Source organism: Protopterus annectens, chromosome 2.part1 (genome assembly GCF_019279795.1).
Source record: "Protopterus annectens isolate FY-2018-M chromosome 2.part1, PAN1.0, whole genome shotgun sequence".
NCBI lineage: Eukaryota > Metazoa > Chordata > Ceratodontiformes > Protopteridae > Protopterus > Protopterus annectens.
In genome coordinates, this window is record NC_056729.1 from 1,153,826,649 (window position 1) to 1,153,848,440 (window position 21,792).

Sequence of the window (21,792 nt, forward strand, 5' to 3'; positions counted from 1 at the left end):
AGGGGGTGTGAGGGGCTTGGTCTCCACATTGGGGGGGGGGGGGGTGCAGGGGAATATGCTCCCTGTAAAAAAGAAGTTTAAAAGAGAAGAGTGATGTTCAAGATTTATTCATCTATAGTAGTTGCGGTCTTTTATTTTAAGCTTGTAACTTTGTGAAATCATTACAGTGAAACAGGCTTCTGGTACACATGATCACTACAAAAATAAATGGAAATTATTTATTTGCAGTACTACTTAGGTAGCTGTAGTAAGATGGAGAAGCACTGATAAGACTGAAGAAATTTTGTAAGAGGAAAAATCGTAATACACAATAAAATAAAAAGTGTAAGCAGAATGAGCCTGAAACTATTTGGCAAAGACTTGCGTGTCTCTATTATCTTAGGCATATTTTACTGTGTTGTTTTCTCCTGTCATCTCAGTCCAGAATCTTTTGTTCCATAGCACCATGAAGGATTCATTCTAGCCATGTCTTACAGAGTGAAAAGAGTGCCTAAGGCCTTAAATAATACACAACACATTTTATTCTGGATACGGTTATAATTTCTCAGGTTATCACCAGTATTGAAAACAGCAGCAGGTATGGCAAAGGGAACATTTAGTAATATAACAAAGAGGCAACCCAGAAACCTCCTTTCATGATTGTGCTGCTATATGAGAATTACAAACCAAATATTTAAAAATAATCCTTATGGTGTGTTTGACAACAATTATATGCATATGCAGATTTCCCTTAGGTAGAATACTAACCTAGCATACAACTACTTGCACACTCAAAATAAATATACTTGGTTTGTGTGCAGAATAATTAAGACTCAAAGACTGCAATAGCTCTCTCTATGATCTGCACGTTTAGATTACATCTGGTACCACTCACTATGGTTTTCCTAATATGTAGCTAGAGGTTCATATGTAGGTACTAGGCTATCTGCCCGAGGGCATTTATAAGCCTAGCCAGAGTGTATCGGTTTTCGCTGCCCCATTGATTAATTAACTGATCCTCTGTCAAGCAGAGCCGATGAAGTGATCCCAGGGGTGTATTCTGTGTTACCCATCCACTCGTCAAGGTTTCTCTTGAAGAGTGTTAGTGAGGGGCTCTGCCTGATGTAATTTGGAATTTTGTTCCAAAGAATGGGGAGTCTCTGAAGGAATCTATCCCTCCAGCATGTTCTATTTATTGTTGTAGCGAGGTTTAGCTCACTAGAGCGTGTGGCCCGCAGTGACTTGGATTTCTTTAGGTGGAGTATGTCCATCAATCCTGAGTTGGACATGGCTTTGTAAGTTAGGCAGAGATCACCTCTGAGTAAGTGATATGCCCCTGAGTACAGCCGGAGTTTTTTCAGTCGGGCTGCATAGGACATATGTTTGAGGCCAGTAATCCTCTTGGTGAGGTACTTTTGTGGTCTTTCCAGCTGTTGGAAGTGTCTTGTGAGGTACATTCCAAATGGGGCATTGTACTCTATTATGGGTCTAATGAGTGACGAGTAGAGGGGCACTATAACCTCTTTATTTGTAGATGCGAACCCTTTAGTAATTAGATGGGCCACATTGAAGGATTTCCTAACTACTTTGGCAATATGATTGTCAAAGGAGAGATTACTATCTACCTGGGTCCCCAGAACTCTTATTACCTCTTCAATATTAAGGTGGCTGCCACCTATGTGATAATTCGTGGGTGTTTTGTTTTTCCCAAATGGGATGACTATGCATTTTTTGGCATTTAGCTTGAGGTCATGACTTTGACACCAGGTGTCCATCTCAGTAAGGCCCTTTTGGAGGATGTCTGTGTCAGCCAGAGAGTCGATTATGGCTCCCAGTTTGCAGTCATCGGCGAACTTGGTTAGCCATAGTCCTCCTGTGTTTGCCTGTACTTCTGAAAAGTATATGCCGAAAAGTAGGGGTTCCAGGACTGAGCCTTGTGGGACATCACTTGTGACTGGTTTAGAGTCAGACCTGGAGCCCGCTATTCTTACTGTGTGAGTTCTGTCTGTAAGCCAGTTGGCAACCCATCTCATGACGTAGGGGGTTTATGTTCAGGCTGGTGAGTTTTTCTGTAATACCTAAGTGGGGAATGGTGTCGAAAGCCTTGGCGAGGTCAAGGTAGGCTGTGTGAATCACCTTTCTCTCATCTATGGCCTTGGTGACTGTCTCGAAGAAGTCAACCAGGTTTAGTAGGCATAATCTGCCCTTAACAAAGCCGAACTGGGTCGGGTCAAGTATTTGGAGGTTCCCAGTGTCTTTTTTAATGAGTTCCATGATGATGCGCTCCATAGACTTGCAGACCAGACTAGTCAGGCTTATGGGGCGATAGTTACCGGGGTCAGTTGTGGCCCCTCCTTTGTGGAGCGGAATAACCATTGCTGTGCACCATTCTATGGGCACATAGCTTGTGGAGAGGCTGAGGTTGAACAGCAATTTTAGGTGGGGGGTTATTGTAGTTCATGCAAGATACAGCCTGGGACACCATCTGGTCCCATTGATGCTGTGTTTTTGGCTTTTGAAAGGGCTGTTTTCACCTGTGTGTCTGTGATTTTATCTGGTCCCACTGATGCTGTGTTTTTGGCTTTTGAAAGGGCTGTTTTCACCTGTGCATCTGTGATTTTTGGGACACTACACTTTTCTGGTATTGTTGTGGGCCCTTTTGGAGGTGAGAGGGGATGAAGTTTGCACTGAATCTATCTGCCAGGATGTTGGCAATATCAGTAGGTTCAGTATATTTTGTGCTATTTTGCACTAGTTCAGTGCATATCTGCGAGTTGCCACTTAAATTCTTAACATATCTAAAGAAGGCTTTGTGGTTATCTTTTGAATCCTTGGCTATTTTTCTTTTGAAGTTAGCCTTGGATGATTTCATGAGGGACCTTAGTTTCTTACTGATACTGATTAGGGATGTCTTTCCTTCTTTGGGATTTGCTTTTTTTCTGAACTAGTTTAATCCTTCTATTGTATAGCCTGTTTATTGCAGGGGTCCACCAAACTGGTTTCCTTCTCTTAGAGGAGTGAGTCTTGGTTTTGCTATGGATGGCATGATCTATGCATCCTTGTAGGTGCTCATAGAGTGCATTTGTAAAGGTTTCTGCATCTTGGGCAGCATTATCCTTTAGCGTGGGGGCTGTGAAACCTACCACCTCTTAAGTAAGGTGAAGTTTGCTTTAGAAAAAAAATTTACTGTGGTTTCCTTAGTTGGGGGTGGTGGTGGGGTGTGGACATCCAGAGTGATTAGTTTATGGTCTGATCTAACCAGTGACGGTTTGACCTATGGTGTGGAACACCTGGCCCCCATGTTGGTAATGACCAGGTCCAATATGTTTTCACCTCTGGTAGGAGAGTTTACCAGCTGATCCAGGGCGTTTGAGTTGATGAGTTCCAGGAAGCACTGGGCCAGGGAATTTGTACTCTAGTAGTTTTCCCAGTGAATGGTAGGGTAATTAAAATTACCCAATATTAGGGTGTTTGGTAGGACCTTCATGTTTTCCAGTGTCTCCAGAAAGGTGGAGTGGAGGTCCTGGGTCATGGAGGGTGATCTGTAGCAGGTCACAATTTGCATTGCAGATTTGCCCGATGTTAGTTGCACATGGATGATCTCAGAGGTATCCTACTGCACCACTAACCTGGAGGTGTAGGTATTCTTGATGAATATGGATATACCCCCTACTTTTGTGTTTCGGTCCGTGTTCTGTGGCCGAAATGTGTGGTATGAGTTGTAGCCTGGTAGTGTTGGGGTGCTCTCTGGAGCCTTGAACCAGGTTTCAGTTACTGCACAGATGTCAACGCTCTCCATACTGAGGAGTGCTTCGAGCATGTGCATTTTGAGATTTAAATTCCTGGCATTGAGTAGCATAACCCTCAGATGTTCTTCGTGTTTCACTGTTGCAGTCATTACATTTGGGTAATCTGCTGGCAGGTTGCCCCCAGTCGGCCTGATTAACAACGTCTTGGGTCCTGTGTCAGTTCCTGTCCCTTCTTCCATGATGTCAGGTCATCAGGGGTATAAAACATGCAGCCGACACCATTACATCAGTCTTTCTTGCCACGCAGTGCCCAAAGCAGAAACAGTTCACAAGTGCCGGTCGGCCGACCCCTGAAATTTTCATTTTCGAGTTTCAGAACCGAAGTCTTCAACTAAAAGCTAAGTACCCCATTGGGGAAACTTTTTCTTGCTCCTTACCGATGTCAGTAAAAGTTAATAATTGCATTACTTGTGGGAAGCAAATACCTCATAAGGATTTTCATTTGTACTGTATTCCTTGCCTAGGCCCTGATCATAACGTACCTTGCTGTCGGTTTTGTGCTAGATTTAATCAATGCACTATTAAACGTCAGTACATTTTTGCTTCTAAATATTTTGGCGCACGATTTAACTATCCAGAAATGATGTTGGTTAGCAATCCGACTACCGGAATACCTAAAAAATGCAAAGAAAAAGACAGAGACAGGTCGTCGAGGTCCAAAACTGATGACGAAGCTTCTCCTAAGCCAGTCTGTAGTTCGCCGGTACTTAGTGAGGTGCTTTTGCAGCCCCTGATGCCCGCTACTTTTGATTCGCAGGCCTCTACTGAGACCCATTCAGAGTCCAGTATGCTGCGAGATGCTTTAAGTATTGAACCCGTGGATATCTCTACCTTAGATGGGTCCAGAGCCGCTGTGCAGGCACCGGCTTCTGAGGGTGTTTTCAGGCCTAAAGATTTGTATATTAAACCAATACCATCTTCAAAACTAAGGTCAAAATCTACTTCTATGTCTAAAAAACCGATGCTTGGGCCACATGTGCAGGCTCCTATGCCTAAAAAGCAAATGATCAAAATGGCTGAAGATTTAATTACCTTGATCAGGGGTAGCCAACCCCCTCCTGCTAAGAGGCCTAGACAAGCCATTGATTATGAATCTTCTGATCGGAATTCTATTTCTTCTGATTCTTCTACTGAGCAGGATTTATCTAAACGTACTTATGAGGACTCTGATGCAGAGGATTCCATTCCTTCTGCAACCCCCCCCCCCCCCCCCCGAGGATTTCTCTTTTGGAGAAACTTTACATACCTTAAGGGAACATTTCCACTGGGAAAGTCAGGATTTCTCTGAATCTAAAAAGAGACTTAGGGATTTTTTTCTTCTTCCTCAACATAGACCTTTGGCTATACCTCCTGTTCTAGACATTGTTGATGATGTGTTTTCAGAATCTAGTATGACTACTGATTCTCTGCCTCCGGCTCCTAGTAAGCCAGACAGATACTTCAGGGTTCCTGACTACCACAAATTCCTTTTCAAAAATCCTATTGCTGATGCTGAAACCATTTCTCAGGGTCCCAAAGGCATTAAGGCCTCTACTGCTAAAAATCCTACCCCTTCTGATAGAGATTCCAGGGTGCTGGATAGATGGGGTAAGAAGGTTTACATGTCTGCAACCTTGGCAATCAGGGCTTTAAACTGTCAATTTCATATGCTTAAATATCAACAGCATATCACAGGACTACTTAAACAGAAAATGATGTTAATCTCTGACTGTGTAAAATAAAGATTTACAGGATTTATTACATTCAGCTGAACAAGTTGGAAAACATACTTTGCAATGTGGTTTTGATTCCTTGGAGGGCTCTTGCAGGGCTGCTGTAACTGGATCTGTGCTAAGAAGGCATGCTTGGCTCAAAGAGCAATCTCTGCCTGACCATGTTAAAGCAAAATTGTTGCATGCTCCTTTACAACAGGACCGTCTCTTTGGTACTAAGGCTGAAGAAGTGTTAAAAAAGATGGAAGATAAAGCTAAATCTATGCAAACTGTGAAAGATTTTTTACAAGTGCAACCTCCAAGATTAAGTAGGCACTGGCCTACTAAGAACTGGTCCTTTCCAGTCCCTTCCAGAGCTACTCAAGTCAAATCCAGACATTCCAAAGACTCCAGGTTTCAGTCACAGAGAACTTTTAGAACAAAATAATGGGGTTCCTCCACCTCCAAATATGGAAACAACAAGGCACCTCCCTATGATAAACAGTCTCAATGACTTCCCTCTACAATCACCAAGCACTTACCTTTTAGCCGTCCCTTTGGGGGGAAAATTGCACTTCATGCACGAAACTGGCAACTTATTACCCAGGACAAATGGGTTTTAAATGTAGTATCATTTCATTTCCACACGTTGCCAATCCCAAACGGATGGTCAGATCTGCCCCAGTGGGCAGAGGCCCAGAAACAAGTTCAATCCCTCATGGACATGGGGGCTATTCAACCAGTACCAGAAGAGGAAAAGGGACAAGGTTTCTATTCTATTCAAGACTTTTCCTGGTACCCAGAAAAGACAAATCATGGCGTCCAATTCTGGACTTATCCACTCTAAACACATTTCTGGACATTCCAAAATTCAAGATGCTGACTCTTCAACGGTTACTACCTATGCTAGGCAAAGATGCTTGGTTGGTATCTCTAGACTTAAAATAGGCTTACCTGCATATCCCAATCAGGAAATCTTGCAGAAGATACCTCTGCTTCAAAGCAGGCTTCTTGCATTACCAGTTCTCTGCACTGCCCTTTGGCTTATCTACTGCACCCGGGGTCTTCACAAAGTGCCTGGCTCCAGTAATTGCATTCTGCAGGCAAAGACATATTCAACTATATCCATACCTGGATGATTGTCTAATTCAGGCAGAAAACAAGGACATTCTTCTAAAGCATCTGGCGTTTGTAAAAAGGGTTCTAACTTGTCTGGGGTACACCATAAATGAAAAGAAATCACAACTGGTACCCTCTCAAAAAATTACATTCCTGGGTGCAAGCTTGAATACAACTGCCCAGATGACTTACCTTATGCCAGAAAAGCAAATTCAATTGGTGACTTACTTCAAACAGGTGGCCACAAAAACCCTCTGCAAGACAAATTCTGCAAGCCTTGGGGTTCATAGCCTCCTGCATTCTTCTAATTCCATATGCAAGACTGCATATGAGGAAACTTCAGTGGTACTTAAAAAGTTTATGAAGTCAACATTGTCACAGCCTGGAAACAATGATTCCTATCATACCTTGCCTGCAACTAGAGTTCCTATGGTGGGCAGAGGCCTGCCACCAAAACAAAGGACTGCCATTCACTCCTCCCCCTGCTGCCCAAACCCTAACTACAGACACATCAAACTATGCTTGGGGGGCTCATCTGGCAGGAAAGGGTATTCAGGGCAAATGGAGCCCAAATCAAATGCACCTACATATCAATCAGAAAGAGATGCTATCTGTACAGAATGCACTGACAGCCTTCAAGGACTACCTTCATCCAGGACAACTAATGATAAAGACAGACAACACCACAGTTATGTGGTACATAAACAAGCAGGGGGGGTACACATTCCTACCCCCTTTGCAGACTAGCCATGGCATTGTGGAACACGGCCTTGACCTACCAAATACAACTACAAGCTCAATTCCTACCAGGAAAGCTAAATACTCTGGCAGACGAACTAAGCATAAATCTTATGGACCCACACGAATGGAAACTGGAACCACAAGTTTTCAGCATGCTGACATGCAAATGGGGGAGTCCAGACATAGATCTTTTTGCCTCACCCCAGAATTACCAGTTGGACAAATTCTGCACAAGAATTCATCACAAAACAGCTTGGAAAATGTATGCTCTGTCATTTAGCTGGAAAAACCTGTCAGTCTATGCTTTTCCCCCTCTGCTTCTGCTCTCCAAAGTTCTACTAAAAATCAGACAGGGCAAACCAAAAATGATTCTGATTGCTCCAGACTGCCTTCGCCAACACTGGTACTCACTCCTGCGCAATGTGTCACACCTTCCTCATTGGCACCTGCCTCAGACACCTTACCTACTGTCTCAGCAGAACTTCCAAATTCTGCACACTCAGCTCCAAACTTTGAATCTTGCAGCATGGCTAATCAAGTAATTTCACCCTTGTCATCCCTCAGCAAACCTGTGATGGATGTCATTTTGGAGGCTAGAAGGCCTAGTACTAGAAAATCTTATGCTGACAAATGGATAAGATTCTGTGCCTGGAACCAATCACAAGGAATAAGCACAGCAATGCCCAATATTCCTCAGATTCTGCAATATTTAACTGAGATGCTTCACAAGGGCCTATCTTTTTCTTCCATAAAAATTCATGTCTAAGCCATTTCAGCTCATTACAGCACAGAAAAATCCCCTCTTCTCTCATCCTCTGCTAAAGCAGTATCTCAGAGGGGCCAAAAATTTAAGACCTCCCAGGAAAGTGCCAATGTCTGCATGGGACCTCAGTTTTTGGAAAAACTCACTCTCCCTCCTTTTGAGCCAGCTGCTATTGCAGACCTAAAATTTCTCTCCTGGAAAACAGCTTTCCTTTTAGCAGTCACTTCAGCTAGAAGGATTTCATAATTACAGGCTCTTATGGAGCCTTTCATTATTTTTCATCCGGACAGGGTGGCTCTCAGGTCCAATCCATCTTTCATGCCTAAGGTGGTATCCAGTGTGGCTCTTAATCAAACCATTCATCTGCCAAATTTCTTTCCCAATCCACAGTACAAGGGTGAGCGGATTCTGCATTCATTGGATATACACAGACAACTTAGATTCTACTTAAACAGGACAAAATCTCTAAGAAAATCTGAACAACTATTGGTGGCATTTGCTGCAGGGGCAGAAGGAAAAGCTATTTCAAAGCAGGCCATTTCCAAATGGATAAGCTATTGTATTAATTTCTGCTATATGCACCATGGTAAACCTATCACCAAGGGGATCAGATCTCATTCCACCAGGGTTGCATCTACTTCTGCAGCCTTTCTCAGAGGGGTTCCTACCAGAGACATTCTAGAAGCTGCTACCTGGAGCTCAGTTCATATGTTCACCAAACATTACCATTTACCTCTCTTCTCTAAATCCAGAGCTGGCTTTGCCACTGCTGTCCTGCAAGGCCTTATAGCTGCTCCAAATGTTGTATAAATCCATCCTCCCAACCATAGCTTTGGGATTCTACCCAAATGTAATGACTGCAACAGTAAAACATGAAGAACATAGTACAGTTGTGTACACTTACCATAAATGTAGATGTTTGAGTGTATTCACTGTTGCAGTCCTGGTTACCCACCCTCCAGCCCCCTCTTTTTCCCTTACTATGCCTCTCCTTTCTTTTACTATGCTTAAAAGCCTTTTTGGTGTATTTGCTTTTGTTTGGAGGCATATTTTTTGTGTTTTAACTTGTATACACACACACACACACATATATATATATATATATATATATATATATATATATATATATATATATATTGCTCCCCATTTGGGGAGCACCTGACATCTGGGGCAAGAAAAACTGATGTAATGGCATCAGCTGCATGTTTTATACCCCTGATGACCTGACGTCATAGAAGAAGGGACAGCAACCGACGCAGGACCCAAGACTTTGTTAACCAGGCCGACTGAGGGCAACCTGCCAGCAGATTACCCAAATGTAATGACTGCAACAGTGAATACACTCGAACATCTACATTTATGGTAAGTGTACACAACTGTACTTTTTTTATTAATTGTGCTGTTTACAGAGGTGGGTTTGACTTTTGAACCTTGCCTAAAAAAGGCACTATGGGGGCAGCAAGAGCCTTGGCCAGTATTTGAAAGCCTAGGGGTGACAGGTGCAAGCTATCTCTTGCGAAGCAACGTGGCTTGTCGAGCATGTTGTCCCAGGCTAACAGACACTGGATCCCCTTTGAATGACACCAGAAGCTTAGCCAATTGTTGAAATTGATATTTTTTTTCTTTATACTGAGATATCATTCTTGGTGAGGGCAGGATGCTACTCAGGGTCAGGGTCATACCAGCCTGGGCTACATGATCAGAGAGCTCTTCCATGTCTCTCTTCATGTAGTCCAGGGAGATACGTCTGAGGTCATTCACACCAACATGAACAATGACAGAGTCATAGTTGTACTTGTTCTGGAGTGACCTGAGTGCTTGTGTTATGTGATGGATTCTGGCTCTCGACAGGCAGCTAACAGTAACCTTCTGATTGTAAGTGGGTGGTGTACTGTGTCAGTACTTATTTACATGTTTTTGAAAGCCAGAATATTAACATCCTTTATTACTTCTTTCAAACTGCAACTATTGCCTACCCATGTACCTACATTCACTATGCAGTAACAGTTTCTGCAGTGATAATTAAAGCAATGACTGCTGATAAGTAGTTTAAGAAATGTCCCAACTTCTTTTAAATTACAGTATCTTCTTGTGCATCCTTAATCATGATAGTCTCTCTCAGTACATTTTAATATTTGCATGTTTGATTAATATTCACTGTTTTTAAGCTACACCCATTGTTATTAATGTTACCTCATCATTAAGAATAAGGCACAATGCTCCATTTAGAAAATGGTATAATATATTCCAATGGACTATATGTGCTACAATTTTCTAATTTTATTTTCTTCTTTAGTTACAGGAAAACCGTTCCTCATAATTTCTTGCTTTCTTCATCGATGGGCTTTTGGCTGGGCAGGCTGTAGGTGGTATGGATGGGCTGGATTTTTCTTTGGCTGTGGTAGCCTAGTCACCATGACAGTTGTCAGCCTGGATAGATACCTGAAGATATGCCACCTTCGTTATGGTAAGTTTATTCATGTTAAAGTTCAGTCACTGGCCATCAACCATGACTTGAATCCCACTTTACAAACTATAAGGCACTGTATTTCTAAAATGTTAAGTGCTTCAAATTAAGAGAACATATCATGTATGTGTTTCATAAAATAAAAATCACCTGTGGTATATATTTTAAAATTGTTGGGTATTTTGACATATAACTTTAAATATATCAATGGTGTGTGTCAAAATATATGACACTCAAAATATCTATACCCATAATATCAAAAAACAAAAACCTAGTTTTGTGCATGGGGCACCTCCCAAATGAGCACTGTGCCTCACTTCATGCAACTTATATATACAAATCCATGATCACACATCAGTGAGGAAAATACAGGTTTTAAGTTTTTGATATTCTGAGTTTTAGATATTTATAGCCATCAACAGCTTTTGGATATTTTGACTGTAGATCAAATGAATGGAACCTTGGCACATCCAACTATCGTCATTGTTAATGTCTACAACAAAATGTCAAAATAATGCCAGCATGTCACAACACATGCTCTAAGAGTTAACTTCTGTACATGCAAGTTCAACTCAGGGTTATTTCAGGGGTGGGGGTCCCTCTTGCACACCCCATATCCCTTCTACTTAACCTCTATTACCTCTCTTCTTTCCTAACATTTCCACTGATCGTCTCTCTCTCTTTCTCATCTCTCTCCAACCTTTCCTAATTTCTTGATTTAAAAAATGTACAAACTCAAATGTATCCTAACCAACTTGAATATTTTTAACTATAATATGCTTTGATTTCACTAGTAAGTGTTAGCTATTAAAATTACACTGAATTCAGATTTTGTAACCAACTCTTTTGTGAATTACATCTTATATAATCTGGAGTTTTTCACCATAGGCCTCTACTGAAAAGGGGCATTTGTCCAGATGGGCTATCCTGGTTCAAAAAACAATAAATTAAAATAAATCATTAGAATAAATAAATAAATAAATAAATAAATATTTCAAATCGGAGATCACATAAATCAGGGAAAAGGTCATATTCCCCAAACATATTCCCCCAATAATTGGGACATACTTATCTCACAACTTCAACTTCACCCTAAAAAGGTCATCACCACAATTGTGATCTATATTCCACCTGGTAATACACCTGCTAGCCTTGAAGACTTCTTATCCTGGTGTTCTTCCACATACTCACAAGAAACCCTTATTCTGGGGGACTTCAACCTAGATTGGTTCACCTGTATAGCAGAACCAGCAAGTAATCTAATAAATCTCCATGGCTACCAGCAGCTAGTCCAAATTCCAACTAGGTGTGATAAAAAATCTAAAAGGGAATCCATCCTTGACTGGGTCCTAACTAGCAACCCCACATTGTACCCTCACACAGGCAGTCTCCCAGACACCTTAAGTGATCACAACATAATATACTTTATACGTAGTAGAACAAGCATATGCAAAACCACTAACTATATATCCACTAGAAACAAAAAAAATCTCTCCTGAGGTCCTCAACACTTTACTGTGTAACTGTGACTGGACCCCCCTAAAAACCCTCCCACTTGACCAGGCTGTAGCATATTTCAACAAAACATTTCTACAACACCTAGACACTGTCGCTCCATTGCGCAAAATCAAGGTTAGAACCTCTACAAACCCCTGGCTCAGTAAAGAAACCAAACACATCCTCAAGTCCAGAGACACTGCCTGGTGTTACTATAAAAAAAACAAAGAAACACAAAGCCTAACTAAGTACCAAGAACTGCGCAACCGTGCAAAAAAATGCATTAGGCTGGACAAAAAATCCTACTACACAACATTACAAACTAAATATCAACACAATCCGCAAAAATTTTGGCAAAATGTAAACCAGCTACTAAAATCCACCCAAAAGGCTACCCCCAAACCAACCACCCCTGACACTAAAGTTCCCATCGAAACACAATTCAACTCCCTCTTTGTGAACTCAATTCTATCCTTAGTATCACAGGACAGTTCCTTCCTCACTATCCCCCAACACAAATAACTCTAATACTAGCTTTACCCTCAAAACAGTTTCCACCACTTCAATCAAAAGCATGCTCTCCAAACTAAAACTGTCATCAACAGCAGCCGACCTACTCCCCAGCTATTTCTTGAAACTTACAGCAGATGCTATTGCTATCCCAGTCTCCACTCTCATAAACAGATCAATTGTTGAAAACTATGTGCCCAAACTCTGGAAAATATCCTATGTTACACCCATACATAAAGGCGGGACCTCCACTGAACTTAATAACTACAGACCCATTGCTTTACTCTCCCCCCTGGCCAAAATCCTAGATAAATGCATCCATACCCAGATGTTAAACTATCTCCTAGACTGCAACATCCTGTCACCTACTCAGCATGGTTTCAGACCTGCCCATAGTACCACTACAGCTCTCCTCTGCTTCACAGACACAGTAAACCGTATCAAAAATGAAGGCATGCAAGTGTGTTTTTTGGATATGTCCAAAGCATTTGACACAGTCTCACACCAAATCCTGCTAAACAAACTAAACCAATATCATCTATCTAATTCCACTCTTACCTGGTTCCAAAGCTACTTAACTGACAGGTACCAAGCTGTGAAATGGGAAAATTCTCTCTCCTCAGCTGCCCATAACTATAGGAGTCCCACAGGGTTCTATCTTAGGACCACTACTATTCACAGTCTTCACAAATGACCTCCACACCTCCACACAGCATGCATCTATAATTCAGTATGCAGATGACACTACCTTAATCTGTGCTGCACAAAACATTTCCACCCTCCTGCAAACAACTCAACTAGCATTCTCTGACATTGAAAACTACCTTACCAAAGCCCAACTTATCCTCAATCCAAAGAAAACTCAGCTTATGATTATAACCAGTTCTAACAAAAACACTAACAGTCAATTCACTATCTACTCCACAAATGCTAGTCCAATTGCTCCAGTGCCACAGGCTAAGCTATTGGGAATAACCATAGACTCCCACCTAAAATTTGATAGTCATCTGAACTTAACTATTAAAAAAGTACATGCCAAACTGGGGTCACTCTACCGTATCAAACCATTTCTTACCAACAACACAAGATCAGTCATTGCTCGCTCCCAACTTCTATCCACCCTACTCTATGCATCTCCCATTCTGACTAATCTCAACAAAACTGAACTAAGCAAAATGGAAGCTTGCTATAACAGAATTGCCCGTTTTGCTGCAAATTGCTCATATAGAACTCATCATTGTACTGCTTTGAGACAGCTCCACTGGCTTGAACTGCCCAACCTCCTAACCTACAATCAGCTCTGCCTCTGTCATTCTATCTATTACCTCCCCAATAAGTGTCCTGCCCTCAAAACCTAGTACAACATCACTCAGCCAAAAGGCCTCTTAGATCATCAAGCAAACTACTACTAGAAGTCACCAACAGCTACAATAGCTTTGGAGATGCACTATATAGTAGTTCGGTGGCTAAAAAATGGAACTCTGTCCCTACTAGCATTCAAAACACATCATCCAAAGCCTCCTTTAAAGATCTCATCAGGCAACATCTCAAGCAAAGTTGGCAGTGCCATGATTGCTCCCCAGGCTAGTGAAAGTGGATAACATATGCATACTAAATCTAGAGCAATTTATAATAGTTTTTCAGTCTTACTCACAAACACTGGCTAATCTACAATGTATGTACTGTACCTGTGTACTATGTATGTATTCTACCTACATTCCAAAGTTCAGCTGTACACCACAAATCTATTACTTACCTTTATTTTTAAAATTAATATCTTTTTTTGATTGTTCTCTCCACTGTAACTGTTTGTGCCGCATGCCACTGTAAAAACATGTCTCTTGTAATTTGTGCGTATACTGATTATGTCTAAATAACTAAATGTGTCTGTAATTTTTCTCTGTGGAGCTTTTCTCCCCGGGTTTCTGCTGAAAAAGGGCCTTTTCGGCTCAGTCAGACACCCCCGGTTAACAAATGTAAAACAAAATAAATAAACATGATATTGTAGCAGTCTTGCTTGACTTACCAAATTGTGTCGACAAAACAGATATCATCTATATTTTCACAGTCAACAATAGACTGTCACTTGTATATATATATAGATATATAGATATGGATTCAATGTGTTTCATCATACATTCATTGAACATTTCATTAGGAGGATGGTTTTGTTTAATTGCAGGTTCATCACAGCATTGCTGGAATTTGTTTTGTGGGATCTCTACGCAACGTGGAGTAGGATTTTGCCTTTTCCCCACCATTTTGTAGTTTCTGCAAGCGACGTGCTGAGACTGTGGAGGGAGGTTGTGCTTCAGTGAGGAACAGGGAAGCAGCCCATTTCCTCACTGTAGTTCAATCTCGGAGTTGGTATATTTAATGAGCAGGGGTGTGGGGGGTGCAGGGGGGCATAGCCTCCCTGCAAAATAGTATAGGTAAGCTAACTAACACGGCTAGAAGATGGGAATGTCAGAAATGTCATATATGCATTTTCATGTTTACTATTTTCAACATTCCGGTCTTCCGATATTTCCAAATTCATTATTCTTTTCCGATGTTGCAACTCTTTGACCCGATCCCTTTCGACCATACCATAGTCAACTATATATATATATATATATATATATATATATATCTACTCTATATATATATATATATATATATATATATATATATATATATATATATATATATATATATATATATATAGAATATATATATATATAGAATATATATATATATATATATATATATATATATATCTATACACACACACACACACATATGTGTGTATCTACTATATATAATATATAATATATATATATATATATATATGTGTGTGTGTGTGTGTGTGTGTGTGTGTGTGTGTGTGTGTGTGTATGTGTGTGTGTGTGTGTGTGTGTGTGTGTGTGTGTAGCTATAGAGATATACATATATTTATGTGTATATGTGTGCTTTTATTTTGGATCCTCTTGGGAACTTCATAGGTTCATAGGTATGTACTAGGCTATAGGCCCTAGGGCCTATATAAGTCCAGCCAAACGAGGTTCAGTACATGATACATGAATCATGACCCCAACATGCATGATCACAACAGCTTGCACTTAATTGTATCATGTGAAAGCATATTAAATATGAAAAAAAAACAACAACTTCTGAACTAACTAAATAAGCAAAATGCAAATGCAACCTTAAAACTGTAAGCATTACTTCAGTAGACAGGAGCCATATACCTGAATTTGGCAATATTAAGGTTTATGTCCAAAGTCATCACTTCACTTGTTATTGTAGCATAAACTTGAAATGTTTTCCATGACAAAATACGTTCATAAGTTTTATAGGCAGTACTAAACATGTGATCCTGGAGACCATTAAAAAACATAACCCAGTTTCCCAATTGCCCCATAGCAATGCCTGTTAGGTGATTAGCTCAAAGTCACACAGTTGGCAAATTAAAATGTTAGCTGCAGAACCATTGCTGCCTTATCTAGTACCCAATGCAATTTCTTATTCTGGTACCATCTCAAACTCTATGTTGATCAGCAAGTAAATAAAATAATAATATAAAATAATATAAAATGAAATAAAATAAAAAGATCCTCCAAGTTGAGATGTTGAAGCCTTCTTTAGGAGTTGAGGGCCAAACAGAAAAAAAAAATTAAAGGAAAAGTTATTCTGATAAAACTGTAGCAAACAGTTTGCTACAAATATAACAAGTGGCTTGACAAACAAAGCCCTTCATCGCATCAGAGCTTAAATCATGACTGCAAATATAGTATTAGCATTTATTTCTGAATGCAATACTGACATATTGGCAACTGATGAACATGCTCCTAGTACCTTGTGCCAGGGGCAGATGCCCCCTTCACCCTACCCTTGCTACACCTCTGGGTGAAGGAATAAAGCCCAAATATGGCTTGTGAAGGAGCTAGCACCATCCCTTAAAACTCTGTTCTTAATTGCATTAATATACTGCTGTATAAAGACCTAGGGCAGTGGTATTGTGTAGGATGTTTGCCCCCTCTTACAAGAGCTCACTGTACTTTTTATTTCTTTTCACCCTTTTTTCATTTCTCCAAGTCTTTTGGGTTTTTAATACCATGATGGGAATGGACTCCATTCCTAAGTCAAAGTATTATTTAAGTTTATGACATGAGTATTGTTTTGATCTTTGTTAGCCAGAAGTGCTCCTTGCAGAACATTCAACGTGCCTAGTAATGACTCTTTCTGCAATTCGAATGTAGTTACATGTGTATGTAACATATCTAAATACGACTGTAAATTCTTTTTTATATGACCAATTGCTCTTACTACTACTGAAACTCTTTGGGTATCTTCCTTCCTCACTGCCCTCATTTCTGTCTCAACTCCTGGTATTTTATGATTTTGTGTCTCTCTGTACATAAGACACTGTAGTCACTAGGTGTAGCAATTTCAATAACCAATGCTACTTTTCTCTTCTTTTCATGGACTACTATATCTGGTTTTCTTGCATCTATTTTTTTAACTGTTGGTAGTGGGTGATCCCATGTGATATAAACTTCATCATTTTCTATGATGCTTTGTGGCTCATGTTTCCAGTGGTTTTCAGCTACTTCAATATTGTAATGTTTGCACAATCCCCAGAGCAACAGTCTTGCCACATTATTATGCCTTTCAGTATACAGTCCTTCTGCCATTAGTATATCACAACCAGCAATAAGATGTGCAACTCTTTCCATTTCTGTTTTACAAACCTTGCATTTGTCTGTTTCTCTCACATGTTCAATGGACGTTTTAAACCAGCGTGTACACAGTCCACTATCTTGGGCCGCCAATATAAACCTTTCATCTTTTGGTTTAAATTCACCTCTCTTTAACCATTCCTGCATTTGATCCTGATTAACATGAGGTAGTTCAAAGACTTTTTTATGCTTGCAACTATATTTATGCATAATTCACATTTCTTGCCTTCTCATTTGATCCCTCACCTTATATTCTTTCTTTTGTTTTTTGGCATATTCAGGTGCTACCTGATTTTTATTTACTTCTAGTTTGATTTCCATTCTTGCCTGACACTGATATGCTTCTGCTAAACTAAGCAGGGAAGTAATCTTAGACTTATTCTCCTCATGTTTCAATATTTTCACTACATTTGTGTCTTGTGAGGTCAGCAGATATGTATGCAGTCCAACTACTGCAGAGCTATTTATTTATTTGTTTATTTACATTTGTTTACCAGGAAATTCCAACTGGACACAGGTCCTTTTTCAGCAGAGGCCTAGGGAGAAAAGCTCCACAGAACAATAAATGAGCAGCAGAGTACATGAAGAACAATTGAATATACATACAATAGCAAATAATACATACAGAAGTAAACATTAGCTATACATACAATATGAAACATAGCAATGAACAGATATACCAATATCTAGCCAGAGGCTAGGAATAAAGATGGGATGTATATACACTTAGTACTAAGCTCAAACCGATACTGTTTTAAACTCATATACCTAAATCTTATATACAACTATTGTACTAAACTCAAACAGATATAAAGCAGATGCTCACATGAAGGTGGAACAAGCTAGAAGGCTAATGGGATGGAAGGGGAAGATAAGAGGATTAAGAGAGGAGACTGAGTAGTATTCGTGGTAGTAAGCGGAAGCTAGGTGTATGTCATTTGGATATGTATTTGGAATTGAGATGAAGTGAAGTAGTTAAGCATGTTATAACAGGTCTGAGAGATTGAGTGAGGATGGGAAGGGAGGCTAAAGGGAGTGTAAAAGGAGTACTATACATGCAATCAGTTTTGAGGAGGCCCGTACCTCATTCAGAATGGGGAATATATAGTATTGGTATGCACTAATTTTTATAAATCATTTTATGAGCAATAAGCATCCTTCTTGTTTTTCTGTCCAAACTATCCAACACCTTTTGGGGCCAATCAATCACTCCAAGACTGTAAGTTAGGACAGGAAGAGCAAATTGGGTTATAGCTTGGACTTTGTTTCTGGATGTCAATGCTGTTTTAGTATTAATTTAAGTCTACTAAAATATTCCTTACTACATTTTATTTGCATTTGTTCATGTTTTGCTGTTGATCCTTCATCGATTCCCAAATATTTATACACTCCCTATTGCTCAAGTTCTTTTATATCACATTCCAGTCCCAAACTGATGTTTTCTTGGTGCTGCAGCTTTTCTGATTTAAATGTTGTCTTTGCACATTTATCAAAACCAAATGACATTCTTATATCATCTGAAAACATTTTAACCACTTGCAGTTGTGCTTTCAGTTTTTATCTGATGAACTATACAGTTTTAAATCATCTACAAAAAGAAGACGAGAAGTCTTTACACTTTGTTGTTTTCTGGGAGCCAAATTATAGCCAGGACCTAAGTGGACAGCTTAATTTGTTAAGGGCAAGACAAAACAGCAAAGGTGACCATCATCCTGGAATATCCTCCTTTGAATCCTTATCACTGGAATAATAATTTGTCATTTATCATGGCTTAACTGCGCAGTGGTTTACCACTGTTTCATGGTCACTGTAATGTAATCTATTAGTGCAGGGTGTGTCGTATACATTTTTAAGCACTGTTTTATCCATGAATGTGGGATACTGTCAAATGTTTGTTGTAGTCTGTCTATGCCATACTTAGATTCTTTCCCTTTTTACAGTTCTCCATTACGTCTTTATTTATCATCAACTGATCCTTTATTCCATATGACTTTGTTTTATTACTCTTTTGTTTTATTGCCATGATTGAGTTTTCTTCTAAATGACTATAAACTCTGTCGGCATCAATTCCAGTGTATAGTTTATATGTCATTGGAAGGCAAGTTACAGGTCTATATTTTTAGCATAGCTTGCAGGTTCACTCTTAAGTAGGAATATTGTTTTTCCTTTTGTTAGCCAGGCTAGTGTCTGTTCAGTGTGCACATATAAATAGTTCTTACTCTAAATCTTCATGTAGCAATGTTAACACTTTTAACCAGAAGTTAGGTATTGCATCTGGGCCTTGGGTCAGAGGTATCATTATACAGAAAAAGGTGAAAAGATAGGATCAATATTTTTAGACCTTAGACATACATTTGAAAATGTTGATAACAGTTTGCTTATGAAGAAGTTAAAAGACATTTGGTTTGCTCCTAAATAATTACTATGGTATTATAGCTACCTGTCTCACACATATGTTACAATTCATAGAAATAGTAACAGCTCAGACTGGGCACTACCCCAAAAGGTGTACCACACGGATCTGTGCTTAGACAACCGTTCTCACTTTTTATTGACAACTTGCCATCATGTCTACCTAACACAGATTGTATATTGTTCACTTTTGACTTAATGCTACTGAAAGCCCACAGACATCCTAACCAGCTTAATTTAGATCTAGAAAATGATTTCTTTGCTGTTTGGAATTTTGTGTGTGAAAACTATTAGTATTATCAAAAACAGCTATAATATTTGGGACACATGAAAAACACAAGCTAATACCAGATCATTGTTAATTAAGACTCTAGATAACACTCCAGTATGTGATGTCATTACTCAAAGGATATGGGAATTACCCTGGACCAAACATTGCCTTTCACCAAACATACGGAACAGCAAATCAGTAAAATCCTTAACCAACTGAAAGTGTCATGCAGAATATCTCATCTTTTATCCTTAGATGCTATAGATGAGCAATTGCAAATCAGAGTACTGCTACCAAAACTTGAATTTGCTTTTCCTATTATAATACTTAATTTCCACACAATATATTTATGTTACACACCACATTCTACAGAGAATATGATACTATGATGTACACATCTGGCCCATAATCGTCAGTGTTATTGTGCTACCTTGCAGAAAAGTAAGTGGATGCCAGTGGAGGCCAAGGCTAAGTTCTTCCTTGGTAACCTTGAAACTAATGAATGTCAGGCATTGTCCTCCACTTAGAATAAGTTTTTTATTAGATATTTCTCTTGCAATTTGAGAAGCCAGGAGAACTTCCAATGGAAAAGAACTACATTTACCTGAGCTGACATAGAAAAAGTATTTACCAAAATTGCTCCTAACATTTGGATTTCTTTGCCACAAAATGGACAGAATAGTGGCAGTCTTCCAGTATTTTGCAAACTACTAATCTCTTACCTTGTAGAAAGATACACGTCCCAATTAAGCCACGTCTGTAAATACTCCACTCTGTATGTAGATATCATTACAGGACTAGCAGTGATTTTGGCATTTGTTCATGATGTAGGTGCTCATTACATGATAACTGATATCATTTTGAAAACCTGTAAACATTTAGTTTATTAGGGGGTATATTGGTGGATAATAATTCTTATAATCATCATCATCATCATCATCATCATCTTTATTATGATTTATTATTATTACTTTTCTTTTTCCTCTATTTATCACTAAAAGTATTTGTTAATGATGAAAATTATTAGGCAATTTATGGTAAATACAATTCTGAGATAATAATTATTGATGTCTCTAATTCACTACTGTTTATTTATATTTGTTGTTCTTTTTCATGTGTCTACTGCTGTATGCTTGTTGTTGCCATTTGCAATGGGTTGTGACCGAAAATGCTCCAGTGTTCAGGACCAATTAATTTATCTGGATAACATAATAAATTGCAAAGCTCTAACCTCCATGTGGTACTGAACCAGGACCGCTGTTATTTGTTGTTTGCATGGATTGCTATTTAGATTTGGGAAACCTATATATCTGACAGAGAAAGTTAAATCAGGACTACTTTATGCTACTTTTTATTTTTGACTACAGACTTGATTAATTTTAATAAAACCTGAAAGCAATGATTTTTAGAGGGTCTGTACAGAAAAGGAAATGCAGTATGGTTTTCCAGAGTCTCGGGCTTTGTTCATTTATTTTATTTAGTTTTATTTTTCTTTGATGACTGAGTAAGTGAGCCAGTCCAAAGACTCTTTTAACTCATGACCTGTGCCCTTTAGGGCAAAAATTCAGAAATTACAGTTATTATTAAGAATGTACATGTGTATTAATTTAGAAAGGGATCTCCATTGATGGTAATAATGTTAATTTGCCTTACAACTGATTATGTTAGAAAAATGCAGTTGATATTAACAGCTTTCACTTGCTTTATAACTCATTAAGTTATAGGACTGCATATCGCAGTAACAACAGACATTAAGTTACAGAAATACAGTTGACAGTAACAATATTAATTTGTATTTTACAATTGGTTAAG

At 39.2% G+C, this 21,792-nt stretch overlaps 1 protein-coding gene across 1 annotated transcript in view; it reads left to right on the top strand.

Annotated features, from left to right (window-relative positions):
• Positions 1–21,792, top strand: part of OPN5 (opsin 5) — a 1,244,835-nt gene that overhangs the window by 649,829 nt on the left and 573,214 nt on the right. Inside the window, exon 4 of the mRNA XM_044062686.1 lies at positions 10,399–10,569. Coding sequence (XP_043918621.1) covers positions 10,399–10,569 — 171 coding nt within the window. The remainder of the gene's footprint in view (positions 1–10,398; positions 10,570–21,792) is intronic.